At 37.7% G+C, this 14,384-nt stretch overlaps 3 protein-coding genes across 8 annotated transcripts in view; 2 read left to right on the forward strand and 1 right to left on the reverse strand.

Moving 5' to 3' along the window:
- Positions 1-2,382, forward strand: part of LOC125232443 (kinesin-like protein Klp98A) — a 76,029-nt gene extending 73,647 nt beyond the window's left edge. The window contains exon 28 of the mRNA XM_048138101.1: positions 2,000-2,382. The gene's annotated coding sequence lies outside the window, so the exon portion shown is untranslated. The remainder of the gene's footprint in view (positions 1-1,999) is intronic.
- Positions 2,383-7,389: 5,007 nt separating this feature from the next.
- Positions 7,390-13,637, reverse strand: LOC125232451 (EEF1A lysine methyltransferase 1). 6 transcript variants are annotated; one of them, XM_048138112.1, is made up of 5 exons: positions 13,500-13,637; positions 12,272-12,426; positions 11,831-11,981; positions 11,085-11,269; positions 7,390-9,762 (listed from the first exon to the last, which is right to left on the reverse strand). In XM_048138112.1, exons 2-5 carry the CDS (start codon positions 12,419-12,421, stop codon positions 9,607-9,609), a joined length of 642 nt encoding a protein of 213 aa, XP_047994069.1. In that variant the 5' UTR covers positions 12,422-12,426; positions 13,500-13,637; the 3' UTR covers positions 7,390-9,606. The 6 variants fall into 6 exon arrangements, with proteins under 6 accessions (XP_047994069.1, XP_047994068.1, XP_047994066.1 ...); XM_048138111.1 differs by having other exon boundaries at positions 12,272-12,440; XM_048138109.1 differs by lacking the exon at positions 13,500-13,637 and adding an exon at positions 13,226-13,371 and having other exon boundaries at positions 12,272-12,440.
- LOC125232453 (N-alpha-acetyltransferase 80) lies at positions 13,422-14,383 on the forward strand. Its single transcript, XM_048138115.1, has 2 exons — positions 13,422-13,552; positions 13,716-14,383. Exon 2 carries the CDS (start codon positions 13,727-13,729, stop codon positions 14,336-14,338), a length of 612 nt encoding a protein of 203 aa, XP_047994072.1. The 5' UTR covers positions 13,422-13,552; positions 13,716-13,726; the 3' UTR covers positions 14,339-14,383.
- The last annotated feature ends 1 nt before the right edge of the window (position 14,384 follows it).

Here is a 14,384-nt window from a genome sequence, read left to right on the forward strand (position 1 = left end):
TATTGTTGAATGCTGAATTAGTCGGGGGGTAGTTCTTAGCCATGTTTGATAAAAATCGGTCCGCCACGTCCGAGGTTTTTTCAAAAAATTAATTTTGTCGATTAGGTTATAAGGTCTAGCCTACGAACAAAACGCAGGCGCAGTCGTAATCGTAAGCCGACTCAAAAACTTTACAAACTCTCCTCTGGTGCGTATGGCCCCTATTACCTATGTTGCTGGTTTTAGTGTCACGGAGTGATTCGCACCGGACTAATATGTCAGCAGTTCTCAAAAAGTTTGTACAATAGCCACGTCAGCAAATTTTAATTGATCCTATTTTGTTACCAAGATTTAGTTATAGTATAAGTCGACTTTCGTAAGATATATTCAGGATAATTGTTATAATTAAGAAAATATAGATACTAGAGAAACTTAATGACCAAATAAAACTTACTAAAATCTCAATTCATCAAATCAATCTTGGTAACAAAAAAACAAATTTAACTTTTTCCTTAATTTTTGTACAAACTTTTCGAGAACTGCTGATGTGTTCAGGGAGCGTTTTAGAGTGACGCGGACGACAACATCAACCTCATACAAGTTGATCGCGCGGATCGCTCCGCTCGGACGGTCCGCGTGACACTAAAACCAGCCTATGTATAAATAATAAATAAATATTATAGGACATTCTTACACAGATTGACTGAGGCCCACGGTAAGCTCAGGAAGGCTTGTGTTGTGGGTCCTCAGACAACGATATATATAATATATACACCGTGTCCAATAAGTCCGAATACTCACATTTTACCTCAGTTCTAAAGATATAGGGATCACAGGCCATCAAATTCTTATTTAAACTAAAGAATATATTCCTCTTAATAAAATACAAGCACAAAGTACATGAAATTTCCTAAGTGTCTAAGAAAAACAAAGAGGTAAAGTGCCAACAAAATACTTGCTCGGCACGCAGGTGACGAGTTATTTTTTATAAGGAGAATCTGTATGTGATAAAACAGACGCCACGTGTCCAAAATAAACTATTATGGGTACCGAGGATAGATAACGTTCCGGGCAACTAGAAAAATGTGCCTAGGTTCCAGAGCTCACCATCGGCCCAGGTGTGGGATGCAGTATGTAAGCGAGGTAAACTGCCTTCAGTACTTACAGATAAAAGCGTTAAAATCAACGTTTTTTTCTTTAAAACCAAGGTTTTGGAGAAAAAAATGCCTTAAAGTTAAAAAGGGTGCTTGGGAATGAGTATCATGTGTCCCAACAAGACGCACCTCCAGCACATTCGGCAAATGGTATTCTAGCGTAGTTTCAGACTAATTTGGCAGTTTTTTATCCGAAACATGAGTGGCCACCCAGGCCTCCAGGTTTAGGCGTATTAGATTATTTTGTATGGTCATACATGCTTTGAAGACTAAATTTTTATAAAATCATAAACCTAGATCATTTCAAAAAGGTTATCGAGAGTATTTGGGATGAAATGTGAAGAAAACGGTGTGTGCCGCGTGTGATCCGTTTGAGAAGCGTTTGAGGCTGGTAAACAAGTTAATGCTGGAGTTATTCCAAAACATTTGTTGTGAATGTAGTAAATAAGAGTACCATTCATAAAATATAATAATAATGTAGTAACTATTTGTTCATTTTGTTTTATTGGCTATTTGTGCTGTATTCAAACTTATTGGACACGGTGTAAATACTTACATACATAGAAAACATCCATGACTCTGGAACAAATATCTGTGCTCATCACACAAATAAATGCCCTTACCGGGATTTGAACCCGGGACCGCGGCGTAGCAGGCAGGGTCACTACCGACTGCGCCAGACCGGTAGTCTAATCGGTCCACCGCGTCGGAGATTTTTTGAAAATATTAATTTTGTCGATAAGGTCTAGCCTGCGAACAAAGCGCAGGTGCGTTCGTAATCTCCGAATCAAAAACTGTATAAAGTCTACTCCGGTGCGTATTGCGGCTATTACCTATTTGTGTATAATAAGTAACGTTGTCCGTAGGGCGTGTTCGAGTCGGGCAAGTGCGGCACGGGCTGACGGCGCGCGGAGCTCGCCGCGGCGCGCGCGCTGCTCGCGTGCGCGCTGCGCCTCGCCGCCGCGCTCGCGCTGCTGCTCGCGCACGCCATCGCGCTGCTGCTGCTGCTGCTCTACATGCTCTACCGGAGGCTCAGGTAGCCCATCCACTCACCCGGGGGATTATATATAGAGACGTTACTGCCAGCGATTATAACTAGCGGAGAGTTGATGGTTCTTGCATACGGCGTACAGTCTGACCAAAAAGAGTAGAAATTAAAAAAGTAACAACATCGTAGTTTCGTCCCGTTTTCTCACACTGATTTGAAAGGGATGACACTACAATCACAGTATAATAAAGAGTACTATCGTACAGTATGGCCACTCCCGCTCCCCGCTGAAAGTGCCGCCCACCCCCTCTTGGTTACCTCACAGTTACCGCCTGTCAAAAACGCGAACAGTCGACCTGCCATATTTCACCCATACAAGCATAGTACGCATTCACCTACACAAGCTTAGACTGTGCTAGGAACGCGCTTCTTTCATATAATTGATCGCCAGTGTCCGAGGTGTGCTACAAATGTTGTCACTTTTTAATTCCTACTCTTTCTGGTCAGACTGTATGTTCCGGCGTGAGGTAATAATTACCTAGTTACAGCTACTTCTAATATACAATTTTGCTACATAAAAGAAAAAGCGAAAAGGTTTTCCTTCGTTTTCGTCTTCGTCACGCTATTTCAGTCAGTCTCAGTACAAGACTGGCTCTGTCTAAACTAGCATGACAAATACGAACGTTTCCGAAAAAATACGAAGGAAACCTTTTCGAACTACATCTGTAAATCTGTTTCACGGGTGCATATAATGTTATCTGGCAAATACTACTTGCTCAACATGTAATTTGTAGTAACTCTCGCTGACACGTGTAATCAAGCGTGTCTAGGATTACATAAGCCATGCAAAAACCATTAACTTGAAGAAACATCAGCGTCATCTTCAATAGATGATCACTCTAAAAGAAATAAAAACGTATTGGTTTCCATAGAAATTTCTGGACATCATAATCTGATAAGAGTTAAAGACTCTTAAAAGTAGATAATGTTAATCCCCTTTGTCAAACTATATAAAAGCAGCAAGTGCGACGCAGTGTGGTCGCGCGGACCACGGGTGCCTTCCTATTTATACTTTGTTGTCCAAGTATCCAAGTCTGAACCGGTATGTGTTCTGCACCGCTCTTGAATAAGTTTAGTTTTGAAAGTGCAGGCCGATATCAAAATTGGGCAGGCTTGGATTGTGTTCGTTGTGTTTTATGTTAGAACGATTGGACGTGGTATTGTATGCTTTGTAATGTAATAAAAAAACGATAATACGAAAGAAATACTCTAGCCCAGTAATTCTGTTGAAAGATAATAGTGTAAAGACCGCGGTTGTTAGAATATCGATCAAAGCATACTTTGCCGTGTACTTCGTATCATTCCGGGATTGTCCTTAAACCGAGTCCAAATGTCATTTACTTATATTTTCCATTTTATTCTTAGACTTGTTAGGCATATAATGTTGTGTCTGTATATTTTGTGCAATTTACTTTAAGGCGTATGCAGTCTTCCTTTGTGTTTGTTGTTATATCTAAGCGAAGTAAGACCTTATTTAATTGCTCTTAAATTTGATTTTCAACTGTTTTCCGTTCTTCATAATCCTGGTCACGGCACCAAGTTGTAACTGAAAACTGATAAATTTACTGTTACATGTGTTTTATCTTTTCATTTGAGGACATTCTCTATTTATTGTATTCGACCTAATGACTCATGCATTAGAGTTTATTGTATAAAGCACCCAAAGTTGGAAGAGTATATTTTTGCACGTGGCGAGTTCCGTAAATGTTCGGTCTCTGGGCGCAGAGAACAAGTATATTTAAGTAAAATAATAAATTTAGTTAGTTAATATTGGATTGTTTGAACCGATTGAGAGGGCTTAGTACAGATGACATACAAAATTGAAGTAATTTTACTAAAAACAAACCCTATTTTGAATTTTCTCCCGTTTATTGTATCTCAATCATTATAATAAGGTCTGTAATTATGTTGTCAAACGATTGCACACGTTTTACCATAAACGTAACTAGGTGGTTACCACAAATTGCATGAATTAAATACCACAAGAAGATTTAAATACATACAAATGTTGCATTGGTTTTATTTTAATAATTTTGCATCTGTATTAAACCCCTCCACTGTTTCTATTACTCACTACAACATTCAAAAGAGTAACAGATATCATCGGTTTGGTAGTTTCTAGGCTAGTATTGTTAATGTGATAATAATTTCTATTCGTTTTTGACCATGAATTAATTTAGCTCCATGTCAATTTTACATTAAGACAAGCTTGCCCGAGGCTTCGCCCGGAAGAGCTTTTACCGTTTTGATAAGAACTGATATCAAATTAAATCTGTTGATTATTATAAGATTTCTAACATCGAACATTCTTTCTCGTAAGCACACAGATTAATAAAAATATACTTACATTAAAGGATAATTTTATGACATGAACTCAAGATGATTATTTTATACACATCTGTTCGGAATCATATGCATTGCGAGAAAGTGTGTTATAGCAATGGTCACGCCCTGTATATGTATGTATTAAACTCTTAATGAAATTATATAAAACAGGGTGTCCATTTACTATGGACATTCATTTGTTTATTATTTTTTTATTCAAATTATTATCACCATCATTCACATCTATATTTCTTATGAGATTTAATGTTCATAGTAAGAAGTGTAAATGAAATAATAAGGCCTTCTGTAAACATAACTGGGGCTATTGTAGCCAAACGGTAAAAGTGACTACAATCTGGAAACATGAATCAACCGCCTTCAAAACGGATCGAAACTTTTGACTTAGCATAAAACGGGAGATCAATCGTGAAACTAATTTAATATTGATTTGAATAACTTATTTTAGATCTAATGGGATTGTTTGTTATATAACCTTTTGCGACAATGATACTATTTGGGTACAATAGTCCTTCATAAATAATTTATCAGTATATAGTATATCATATTTTTATATTACCTAGCGTATTTATGGCTTAATAGACTCATGACCCCAAAAGACATAGTTATTATACATCTATAGCTATGGTTGTGATATAAGAAGTGTATTTTTTATAATTTATTAGCACAAATGCTAATTATCAATGAATTCGATTGATTTGTATATTTAGTTAAATTATATAGTACCTGGTTTTTCGTCATTTTACATTTTTGAGGTTTGTTACTTATATTGTGATTATTTTTATTAAGCAGAAACGTCTGCTAACGATTCCAAACATTTTTATATTAAAGGAAAAAATGGAAAAATTTACGCTTCCGGCGGGACTTGAACCCGCACCATTTTTGCAATCCGTGCAATGCTCTTACCAATTGAGCTACGGAAGCCACGCCGGACTTCGCAAATCTCACGTCACCCCAAGACGTGTGTACAAAAGGAAAGGCATGGAAAGATTTGCGAAGTCCGGCGTGGCTTCCGTAGCTCAATTGGTAAGAGCATTGCACGGATTGCAAAAATGGTGCGGGTTCAAGTCCCGCCGGAAGCGTAAATTTTTCCATTTTTTCCTTTAATATAAAAATTGTGATTATTTTCGCAACTATTATTTCTTTACACACTAAAACTAAAGTGATTATTAGGAAAGGTAAATGTAAGAAAAACTCGTGGCTCTAATTTGACTGCATAAGTTTATGTCGCTATAAGGCTTCGCAAATTACAAGATAAAACCTGACCAGACATATGACTAGACACTAGACGCCATGTTGCGGAATTTCATTAAAACTATTTTCCTCATACTAAACTGAACTGTCGCTCCATACATCAGAATAACAGCGCCCTCCTGACAATAGTTATATATTTCTGGTCATGCTTTAGACACTGGTCCCACCGCGAGCTAGTAAGCTATGAGCTATCAGCCACAAAAACGAACAAAAGATAAGCACCCCCGTGCAAATAAAAGAGACACGGCGATGTTTATAGTTACTCGCCCAGCGGTGAGCTATCAAAATCGCCGTGTCTCTTTTATTTGCACGGGGGTGCTTATCTCTTGTTCGTTTTTATAGCCGATAGCTCACAGCTTACTAGCTCGCGTTGGGACCAGTGCCTTAATTCTGGTTGTCGATAATGGATGTTTGACAAGTCATTTACCATATAATATATTAAGCCACATAACACCGTCTGATTCGCGTGTCAAATTTGGGTGCACGACGTTTTCTATAAAGATAGTACCTATATTTTTACATAAAAGTATTGATCCTAATTTAGTTTGAAAGTAGATGTGCCTTAATGTAGCGAAAGCCGGCGGCTCGCGAAGGCATCGCTTCTGTGCGCTTTCCTGCGTAAAGCCATAACGCATGCGTGCCCAAGCATCGTGAGCTTGCCGCCTTGTTCCTGTCTCTTACTCATAACTACGAGCCGATTCCTGGGAAATGTACTTTAGTGCAATATATTACCACGTACAGATGAAGTACGAAAAGGGTTTCCGTTGTATTTATCCGGAAACGTTCGTATTTGTCATGCTAGTTCAATCAATGCCAGTACATCTTGTACTAGACTGACTGAAATAGCATGACACGTTCGCACGTTTACGAAGGCAAATCTTTTCGCACTACAACTCTGAAAAGTGTTGTTGATTGTGTAAAAGTTGTTAAGTCAAATAAAGAATAGTTTCCCGAGATTGACAGCTGAACTAAATCATACTGCACTGTACTGTAATAGTACAGACAGGCAAGCATGGCCGTCCCTATCGCACTATTTGTAAGTTCGGTAGAGGCGGCCTGATGTTTTATCATTTATTGCGCGACCATGCTTGCCTGCCAGGTTAAGCACTGCAGCTGTTCAGAGAGAAAATAGTGTGGTGTGTATGAGAACCTATACATTCTATGAATCTTTCCACACAGTTGTACGTAGGTTTCTCTACCAAATTCGCATTTCGTATCAGCTTTAAATTTTGATAAAAAATAAAGCGATCCTACTTTACATTTTTTTACAATTAATAACTTTTATACGTAGGTTCAAATATAACCACTAAGGTCCTTTGTTCCTAAAGACACATCACATAACAATGTTACATTATTTAAAACTTATAAAATCCCTTTAAATTAAACTTTAATTCAATTTTGGCATCAAAAATTGGCTCCTATATCATCAGTTTAAGATAGGATAAAATAACCTTGTTTGTAAAAAACAGGGTGTTAACAATATTGTTCATAGATGATATAGTTAATACGTAAAAGGGGTTTTAAAGATAAAAACAATTATGTAAAAGGTCAAGTATCTAATATTCATACTATTTTCTCATCGTTGTCGAAAAGCCAATGCCAGTGCGTTGCCGGAAAGTATCACGTAGTGACTCGCGACTTGCCTCAAATAAATGTATATCAGAAAAAATGGCTTTAGCGCCTACCCCAGAGTAGAAAAACGGCCTTTGTAGATAGACCAATAAATACTAGTTAGGTTTATGAATTGTATATAATGTTTTCAAGGATGCGTTATGTTTTGTTAACAACGTTTGCTTCGGTAATAACTCCGAAATCGCAATAATATTGGTTTATAAGTTTACGCTGCCCAAATGTTGGCTTTCTACGTGACAGCCAAGTTTTTCACGATTTCGGGGGTAATTCCGTAGTAAAAGTTCTGAGTACGATATGGCAGGAGTGCAGTTTTATTACTGGATCTGTTTTGAGACGTACGCCAAGCACAGGAATGGCGCGACAATATCTAGCTCGCGATAATGATGGCCCATTTACTCTTATTAACTCAGTAATAATAACTAGAAAAAGACGGATACTTTATTGGGTGAGATTTCGCGCCTCTCCTGTAGGAGATAGACCTTTAAAAAGAAGATGTGCAGGAATAATCTGTACACACGAACTTACCATGTAAACAAAATTCTATTGATGTAGCTGAATCAGTGTTACCACACGGTATAAGAAAGTCAATGTTCAAATGTACCTACCTCTATAAATGGAATGCCCTAATAGAATTGTACCTATATTTTAACCACGACATTCCATCGATATATTCAGACCTATATAATAAGGCGTACGAATTTGTATACTTATCACACTATAATAAGTTCACAAACTAATTCTTTCGATTCATTAATAAACGGAAATTCCATTAGAGTCTGCTAACACATTTATTAATGCTTAGTGAGAGCTAATACTCGTTTAGTAACCGGCGATGTATAATCTCATTAATCTCACTAAGCACTTGTGTAAACAGGCCCATACTTTGATGGCATTCCATCAGACATAAAAGTATGAATATAAAAGACGTATTTCAACTATGAAGTCCGTGTGGTATAATCCTACATGTCAACATTTACAAATGTGTTAATTTATTTAGTACAAATTTCGCACTGTTAGAATATAATTATATGTTTTCATTTATTTGGTGTTTGTATTCGATAAGATTAGTTGGAGACACCTGGTTCGCCTGCATTTAGCCGCGCGGGTATCATGGCTGTATACATACTTATATACCTAAGCTTACGACCTATATGCGACCAATATTGTAAGGTTATATCGTACTTGTTTTGTATATCTATGTTCTAAAATAATTAAATTAATTATTTACTCATATTCTAATAGGGTGTCTCACATCAATAGTATTAAATATTAATCATTTATTTACTGTGTAGGTATTATAACACCAAAATTTTAAACAAATATAATTGCAGATCTAATCAATTTTAATAATTAAATGTGGAATAATTTATTTTAATGTAATGTAAGCAGAATTTATAATATTTACTATATTGTCCATTAAAATTATATTTTAATAATTCATTCACTGAAGTAGATGAATCACAATAATTGATTAATAATTTATATATTTGAGTTCACTTTTACACTATAACATATTTTTGTTTATTTTCTAAAAGTATTATACTTATTTACAACTAATGACAATACTATTCAGCAAAATATCACAGATCAAAATATTTATTTTTATTTATGAAGTTTTTTTACATTGTGAAAGTGATCTCAAATATATAAGAAAGCAGATAGTGTAATAATCGGCTAGTTGTAATGTAGTGTAAGGGAGGGAGTTTGACGGTCGAGAGTTTATTAAGAGTTAACCAGCATAATGTAACGAGGTGCGATTGTTAAGAGATCAATAAATGCAATGTGTTTTAATATCTATTCGTTTTATTTAGTACTTACAATTAAGTATAAATATATTTAATAACAAATGAAGTAAAAAACAAACATTTAGCTTAACACTATAAAATTGCCACATATGTCCAGAAAAAAATAATTATAGTACTTAATAGAATGTTGCGAATTAGGGGGTTCAACTCCGACATAATAAAATCTCTTTTTTAACCTAGGTAGCAAATAGGTAGAAAATGCTGATGGTACTCTAACATCGATCTACCAGTTTGGACAGTAATTCTGATGCACTCCTATTGCTGACATTTCAAATGACTTGGAATCTTTAACATTTTGAATAAAACTTGGCAGTTATTATAGTAATAGAGAAAGAAGTATCTTTTAGTTTTGCAATCTACCCCTTCAATGAATGTCAATCAAGTCAGATCATCATCTTAAAGCGCCATCTAGATCGAAATTAGCGTAGCACGCGAACTCGTTGGCTAGGTTGTTCCTGTGGTGTGGCTGGAACTTGCAGATTCGCAGATCCAAGAGTTTCTCCACATTCTCCTGCATCACTGCCCCTGTGCACACCACTATCTTGTCCTGAAAGATATGGATAACTTTATTCTAGTAGCATATTGCTAGAATAGCGGAGGTCGCGGGTTCGAACCCCGGCTCGCACCAATGAGTTTTTCGAAATTTATGTGCGAAATGTCATTTGATATTTGCCAGTAGCTTTCCGGTGAAGGAAAACATCGTGAGGAAACCGGACTAATTCCAATAAGGTCTAGTTTACCCTTCGGGTTGGAAGGTCAGATGGCAGTCGCTTTCGTAAAAACTAGTGCCTACGCCAAATCTTGGGATTAGTTGTCAAAGCGGACCCCAGGCTCCCATGAGCCGTGGCAAAAGCCGGGATAACGCAAGGAGGATGATGATGATTGCTAGAATAGCTAGAGTTTAAATCTTTATCTAAGGTAGGTAGGTTGTCTGGAAGAGATCGCTCTTAAGCGATAAAACCGCCTGTTGTTACCTCTGTTTAATTTGTTTTTGTTTCTTGTGCATTACTTGTAAACTATGTGAGGTGTGCAATAAAGAGTATTGTATTGTAGGTCAGATGGCAGTCACTTTCGTAAAACTAGTGCCTTCGCCAAATCTTGGGGTTAGTTGTCAAAGCGGACCCCAGGCTCCCATGAGCTGTGGCAAATGCAGGGATAACGCAAGGAGGATGATGATGATCTAAGGTAGGTTGCTTGTGACTCGATGAGTGGAATAATGACGATAAATATGACTATAAAACTGTCTTTCCTGGGGCCTCCGGACATACTCCGCACAGTCCATAAAAATAATTAGTTTAGTTTATCTGATCAACTGTAAAAGGGGGGCAGGCAGACAGAGTTTCCGCCTTTACGGCCTGGCCACGACATTGGTCTAAGCGCGACAGCGGTGAGCGGCAGCCATACGTGCGAATGAAAAGTCCCATCGCGGTGTCTCGCTCCAATGTATGGCCGCCGCTCACCGCTGTCGCGCTTAGACCAATGCCGTGGCTGAGCCGTTAGGCTTTATATAATACAACTAGATTTTGCCCGAGGCTTCGCCGCTCGCGTTAAATTCGAAAATTGCAGAATGCTCCATACGAATGTCCACCCATTTTAGGGAAGTGGGGGTTATAAAGACAATTAGTAGCCTAGATCACTCTCCATCTCTTCAGCTATCTCCACTTGAAAATTCACGTCAATTCGTCGCTTCCTTTTTGTCGTGAAAGACGGAAAAACAAACAGACACACACACTTCCCCATTTATAATATTAGTATAATAAGTATGGATGGTAGGGAATCATGTGAGATACTGTCACTGAAGAATTTCACATTGACGCGTCGACGCGTCGCACAATACAGCACAATTTGGACATGTTACTTGAATCTTACCTTGGCCAACAATTTGATAGTCTGCGAGGTCTTCTCCAGGCACTCCTCAGACAGAAACGGAGGATCGGCCACAACCAGGTCGTACTTCTCCAAGTCTGGAGGCAGCTTGTCCGGGAAGTTGTAGTCGTAGAAGATGAAGTCGGGCGCGTGCACTTCGAAGCGCCGGTCATACTCGAGGAGGGACACTGAAAATTGTTATCCAAATAGGTCAAACATGTTCAACTTTAGAGTGGGTCACTAGCCCGCTGTACGAGCGCTGGAGGGCCTGTGGGATAGAGATTGGGTGACCTGAAACCGCAGGTTATACTATTTTTCATTCTCATTTAATTTTAATTTATTTATTATATGTCAAAATAGTTTATAATAATGCATGCAACGTATTTCTGGAATAAAATTAATTTCACTTATTTTCATTTAATTTACTGGCATTTTTTCAAAGTAAATTGTTTTTTTTTTTATGAGATAGGAGGCAAACGAGCAGACAGGACACCTGATGGTAATCAATCACTGCTTCCCATGGTCACCCAAAACACCAGAAGTGTTGGAGGTGCGTTGCCGGCCTTTAAGATGGGTGTACACTCTTTTCTTGAAGGTTTGAAGATGGTATTGGTCCATAATACTGCAGGCAACAATTCATTCCACAGTTTAGCTGTATTATTGCCATAAAATTCTGGCCTCATGATGGCTGCTCACCCGACGACAACTAACATAACTGCTAGAAATATATCTTTAAAAGAAATACACACCTGTAGCCCGGTTTCCAATCTGACGCTTCACTGGCACAAACAGTGTGGGACAGGACAAAAGTGCCACTCTGCCTCCATCAAGAATGGTCTTGTCTATCACCTTCACTAGTGCCTGCACCGTGGCCTCGTCATACCAGAACTGACTTAGTTGCTGGAAGAATAAATAATACATGGCATGAATTCTATCTGGGCCTTAAAATCATAAAATTGTAATGGCCAATAATTTTTTTCAGTAGATAAGTTTATAAGTTACATAAATTTAAGTTTATTTATTTAAACATAAGTATATATCAGAACAATCATCAGGCAGGCAATTATGGACGCGCGATAAGTGATAAAATAGCAGGCCGTCTGATATTTTATTGTCTATCGCGCGACCATGCTTCCTGTGCAGGATCATCAGAAAAAGATAATGTTGAATTCATAATACAAGTGTTTTACCCAATTCTCATCAAAAAGTATGTTTTCCTTTAGCTTGTCCTCAGCTTGTAATTTGTCAAGTATTTCCTGCCTCTTCTGTTGCTCTGCATAAAACTCCTGCAGGGCTGCAAATGTCTCTGCGGACAGCGCTGGTACATCATCATCATCCATTTTTTCTGAGAGTAATTTCCTGTTGGAACAACTCGGAACAATCAGGAAATCTTATTTAAATTATAGTTTTTTTTTAAGCAAAAAACTGTATCATTAATTTGTGTTTTCGGTAATTACTAAATTCCACCCTGTTTATTTTTAACCAGTTTTCCAAATAAGACTAGAATAGTGTAGGTATCTCTGATATGCAATTTCATATAGTTCTTTAATTAGGGTTCCGTAGTCAACTAGGAACCCTTATAGTTTCGCCATGTCTGTCTGTCCGTCCGCGGATAATCTCAGTAACCGTAAGCACTAGAAAGCTGAAATTTGGTACCAATATGTATATCAATCACGCCAACAAAGTGCAAAAATAAAAAATGGAAAAAAAATGATTTATTAGGGTACCCCCCCTACATGTAAAGTGGGGGCTGATATATTTTTTCATTCCAACCCCAACATGTGATATATTGTTGGATAGGTATTTAAAAATGAGTAAGGGTTCACTAAGATCGTTTTTTGATAATATTAATATTTTCGGAAATAATCGCTCTTAAAGGAAAAAAAAGTGCGTCCCCCCCACCCCTCTAACTTTTGAACCATATGTTTAAAAAATATGAAAAAAATCACAAAAGTAGAACTTTATAAAGACTTTCTAGGAAAATTGTTTTGAACTTGATAGGTTCAGTAGTTTTTGAGAAAAATACGGAAAACTACGGAACCCTACACTGAGCGTGGCCCGACACGCTCTTGGCCGGTTTTTTTTTACTACATGTAATAAAATGTAACAAAGGTAAGAGCAGCGTATGGACAACAAAAACAAACCCAACGAACGTTGTATTAAAACTGGAACGGAACATAGTGAAATTCATCTCGTTACTGAAAACTTGGTAAACAGCAGTTTGTTTACTTCCGACTGCATTTCTTCCGCGTTACCTAACCGACCCTGATGCGCAAACATTACTCTAACAAAAGTTTAGCCGACGAGAACGGTAGCATGTGTGACAGTTAAAAATAGGTTAGTTCCAAGTTAGTTCGGTCTTCAACGCGCGCAGGCCAGGTCACGCACCAATATTTTATTTTTTATAAATACACGTACCTCAGTTCTAGTGCTAAAATGTGATTTAAAAGCTGCCAAATTTTCTCATTTAGGTGGGTATTCAAAAAACTCTAATGTTTACGCTTTATTTTTGACGAAAAATATGCAAATCCACATAGATTTCGCTTTCAGTAGACGCTTCTGTCAATGTTGACAGTGACAGTTAAAATAAATGATACCATATCCGTATTCTAATTTCTACTATTTTATTACCAGGTATAAAAATTATGGAACCAGATTCAATGGAAGTTTTGCTTATCCATCATCACCCGGAATTTTTGAAAGCAACCTGCGACTTGATCAACGATGAATGGCCAAGAAGTGAGACTGTCAGAATGATGTCGCTGCAAGCTTCCTGCGATTGCCTCCCTACGAACTTTATTTTAGTCAAGGATAGGAAACAAGTATTAGGGCACTGCAAACTAACACCTATACCCAGTATTCCAGAAAGTTGTTTTATAGAAACTGTAGTCATAAGTAAAGCGATGCGCGGAAAGAGATTAGGTACTTATTTAATGCGATACGTCGAGGATTACTGTAGAGATGTTCTGAAGTTGAAAATGGCGCATCTATCAACGAAGGGACAAGAGAAATTCTACGCCACGTTAGATTATGAGATTTGCGCTCCAGTATCCATTTATGGTGTGTTTACGCCAGCCAATGTTAAATTGAATCCTAGTAGCCATAAGAAAGTAAATTCAGTGCCAGAGCAAGGTCGCGCGCTGCCCGGAGTCGCGCCGCCGCCGCCCCCACCGATGCCAACCTACGAAAGTGCTTGGAACAATAACAATACTAGTAAAGTAAAAACTAGTAAAACATACATGTTTAAGTATTTGTAGTATTACATTTTGTACGATTTATTATCTTGTTAAAATAAAACTGAAT

The sequence above is a fragment of the Leguminivora glycinivorella genome, chromosome 13, assembly GCF_023078275.1.
Source record: "Leguminivora glycinivorella isolate SPB_JAAS2020 chromosome 13, LegGlyc_1.1, whole genome shotgun sequence".
NCBI lineage: Eukaryota > Metazoa > Arthropoda > Insecta > Lepidoptera > Tortricidae > Leguminivora > Leguminivora glycinivorella.

Excerpts from the sequence above, each read along its gene's own strand:
- LOC125232451 (XM_048138109.1), bottom strand. The coding sequence starts at position 13,272 with ATGAATTTCACTATGTTCCGTTCCAGTTTTAATACAACGTTCGTTGG. Across the intron at positions 12,441-13,225 it reads TTTAATACAACGTTCGTTGG|GAAATTACTCTCAGAAAAAA; the intron begins GTTTGTTTTTGT and ends TTGTTCCAACAG. Across the intron at positions 9,763-11,084 it reads CTATCAAATTGTTGGCCAAG|GACAAGATAGTGGTGTGCAC; the intron begins GTAAGATTCAAG and ends CATATCTTTCAG.
- LOC125232453 (XM_048138115.1), top strand. The coding sequence starts at position 13,727 with ATGGAACCAGATTCAATGGAAGTTTTGCTTATCCATCATCACCCGGAA.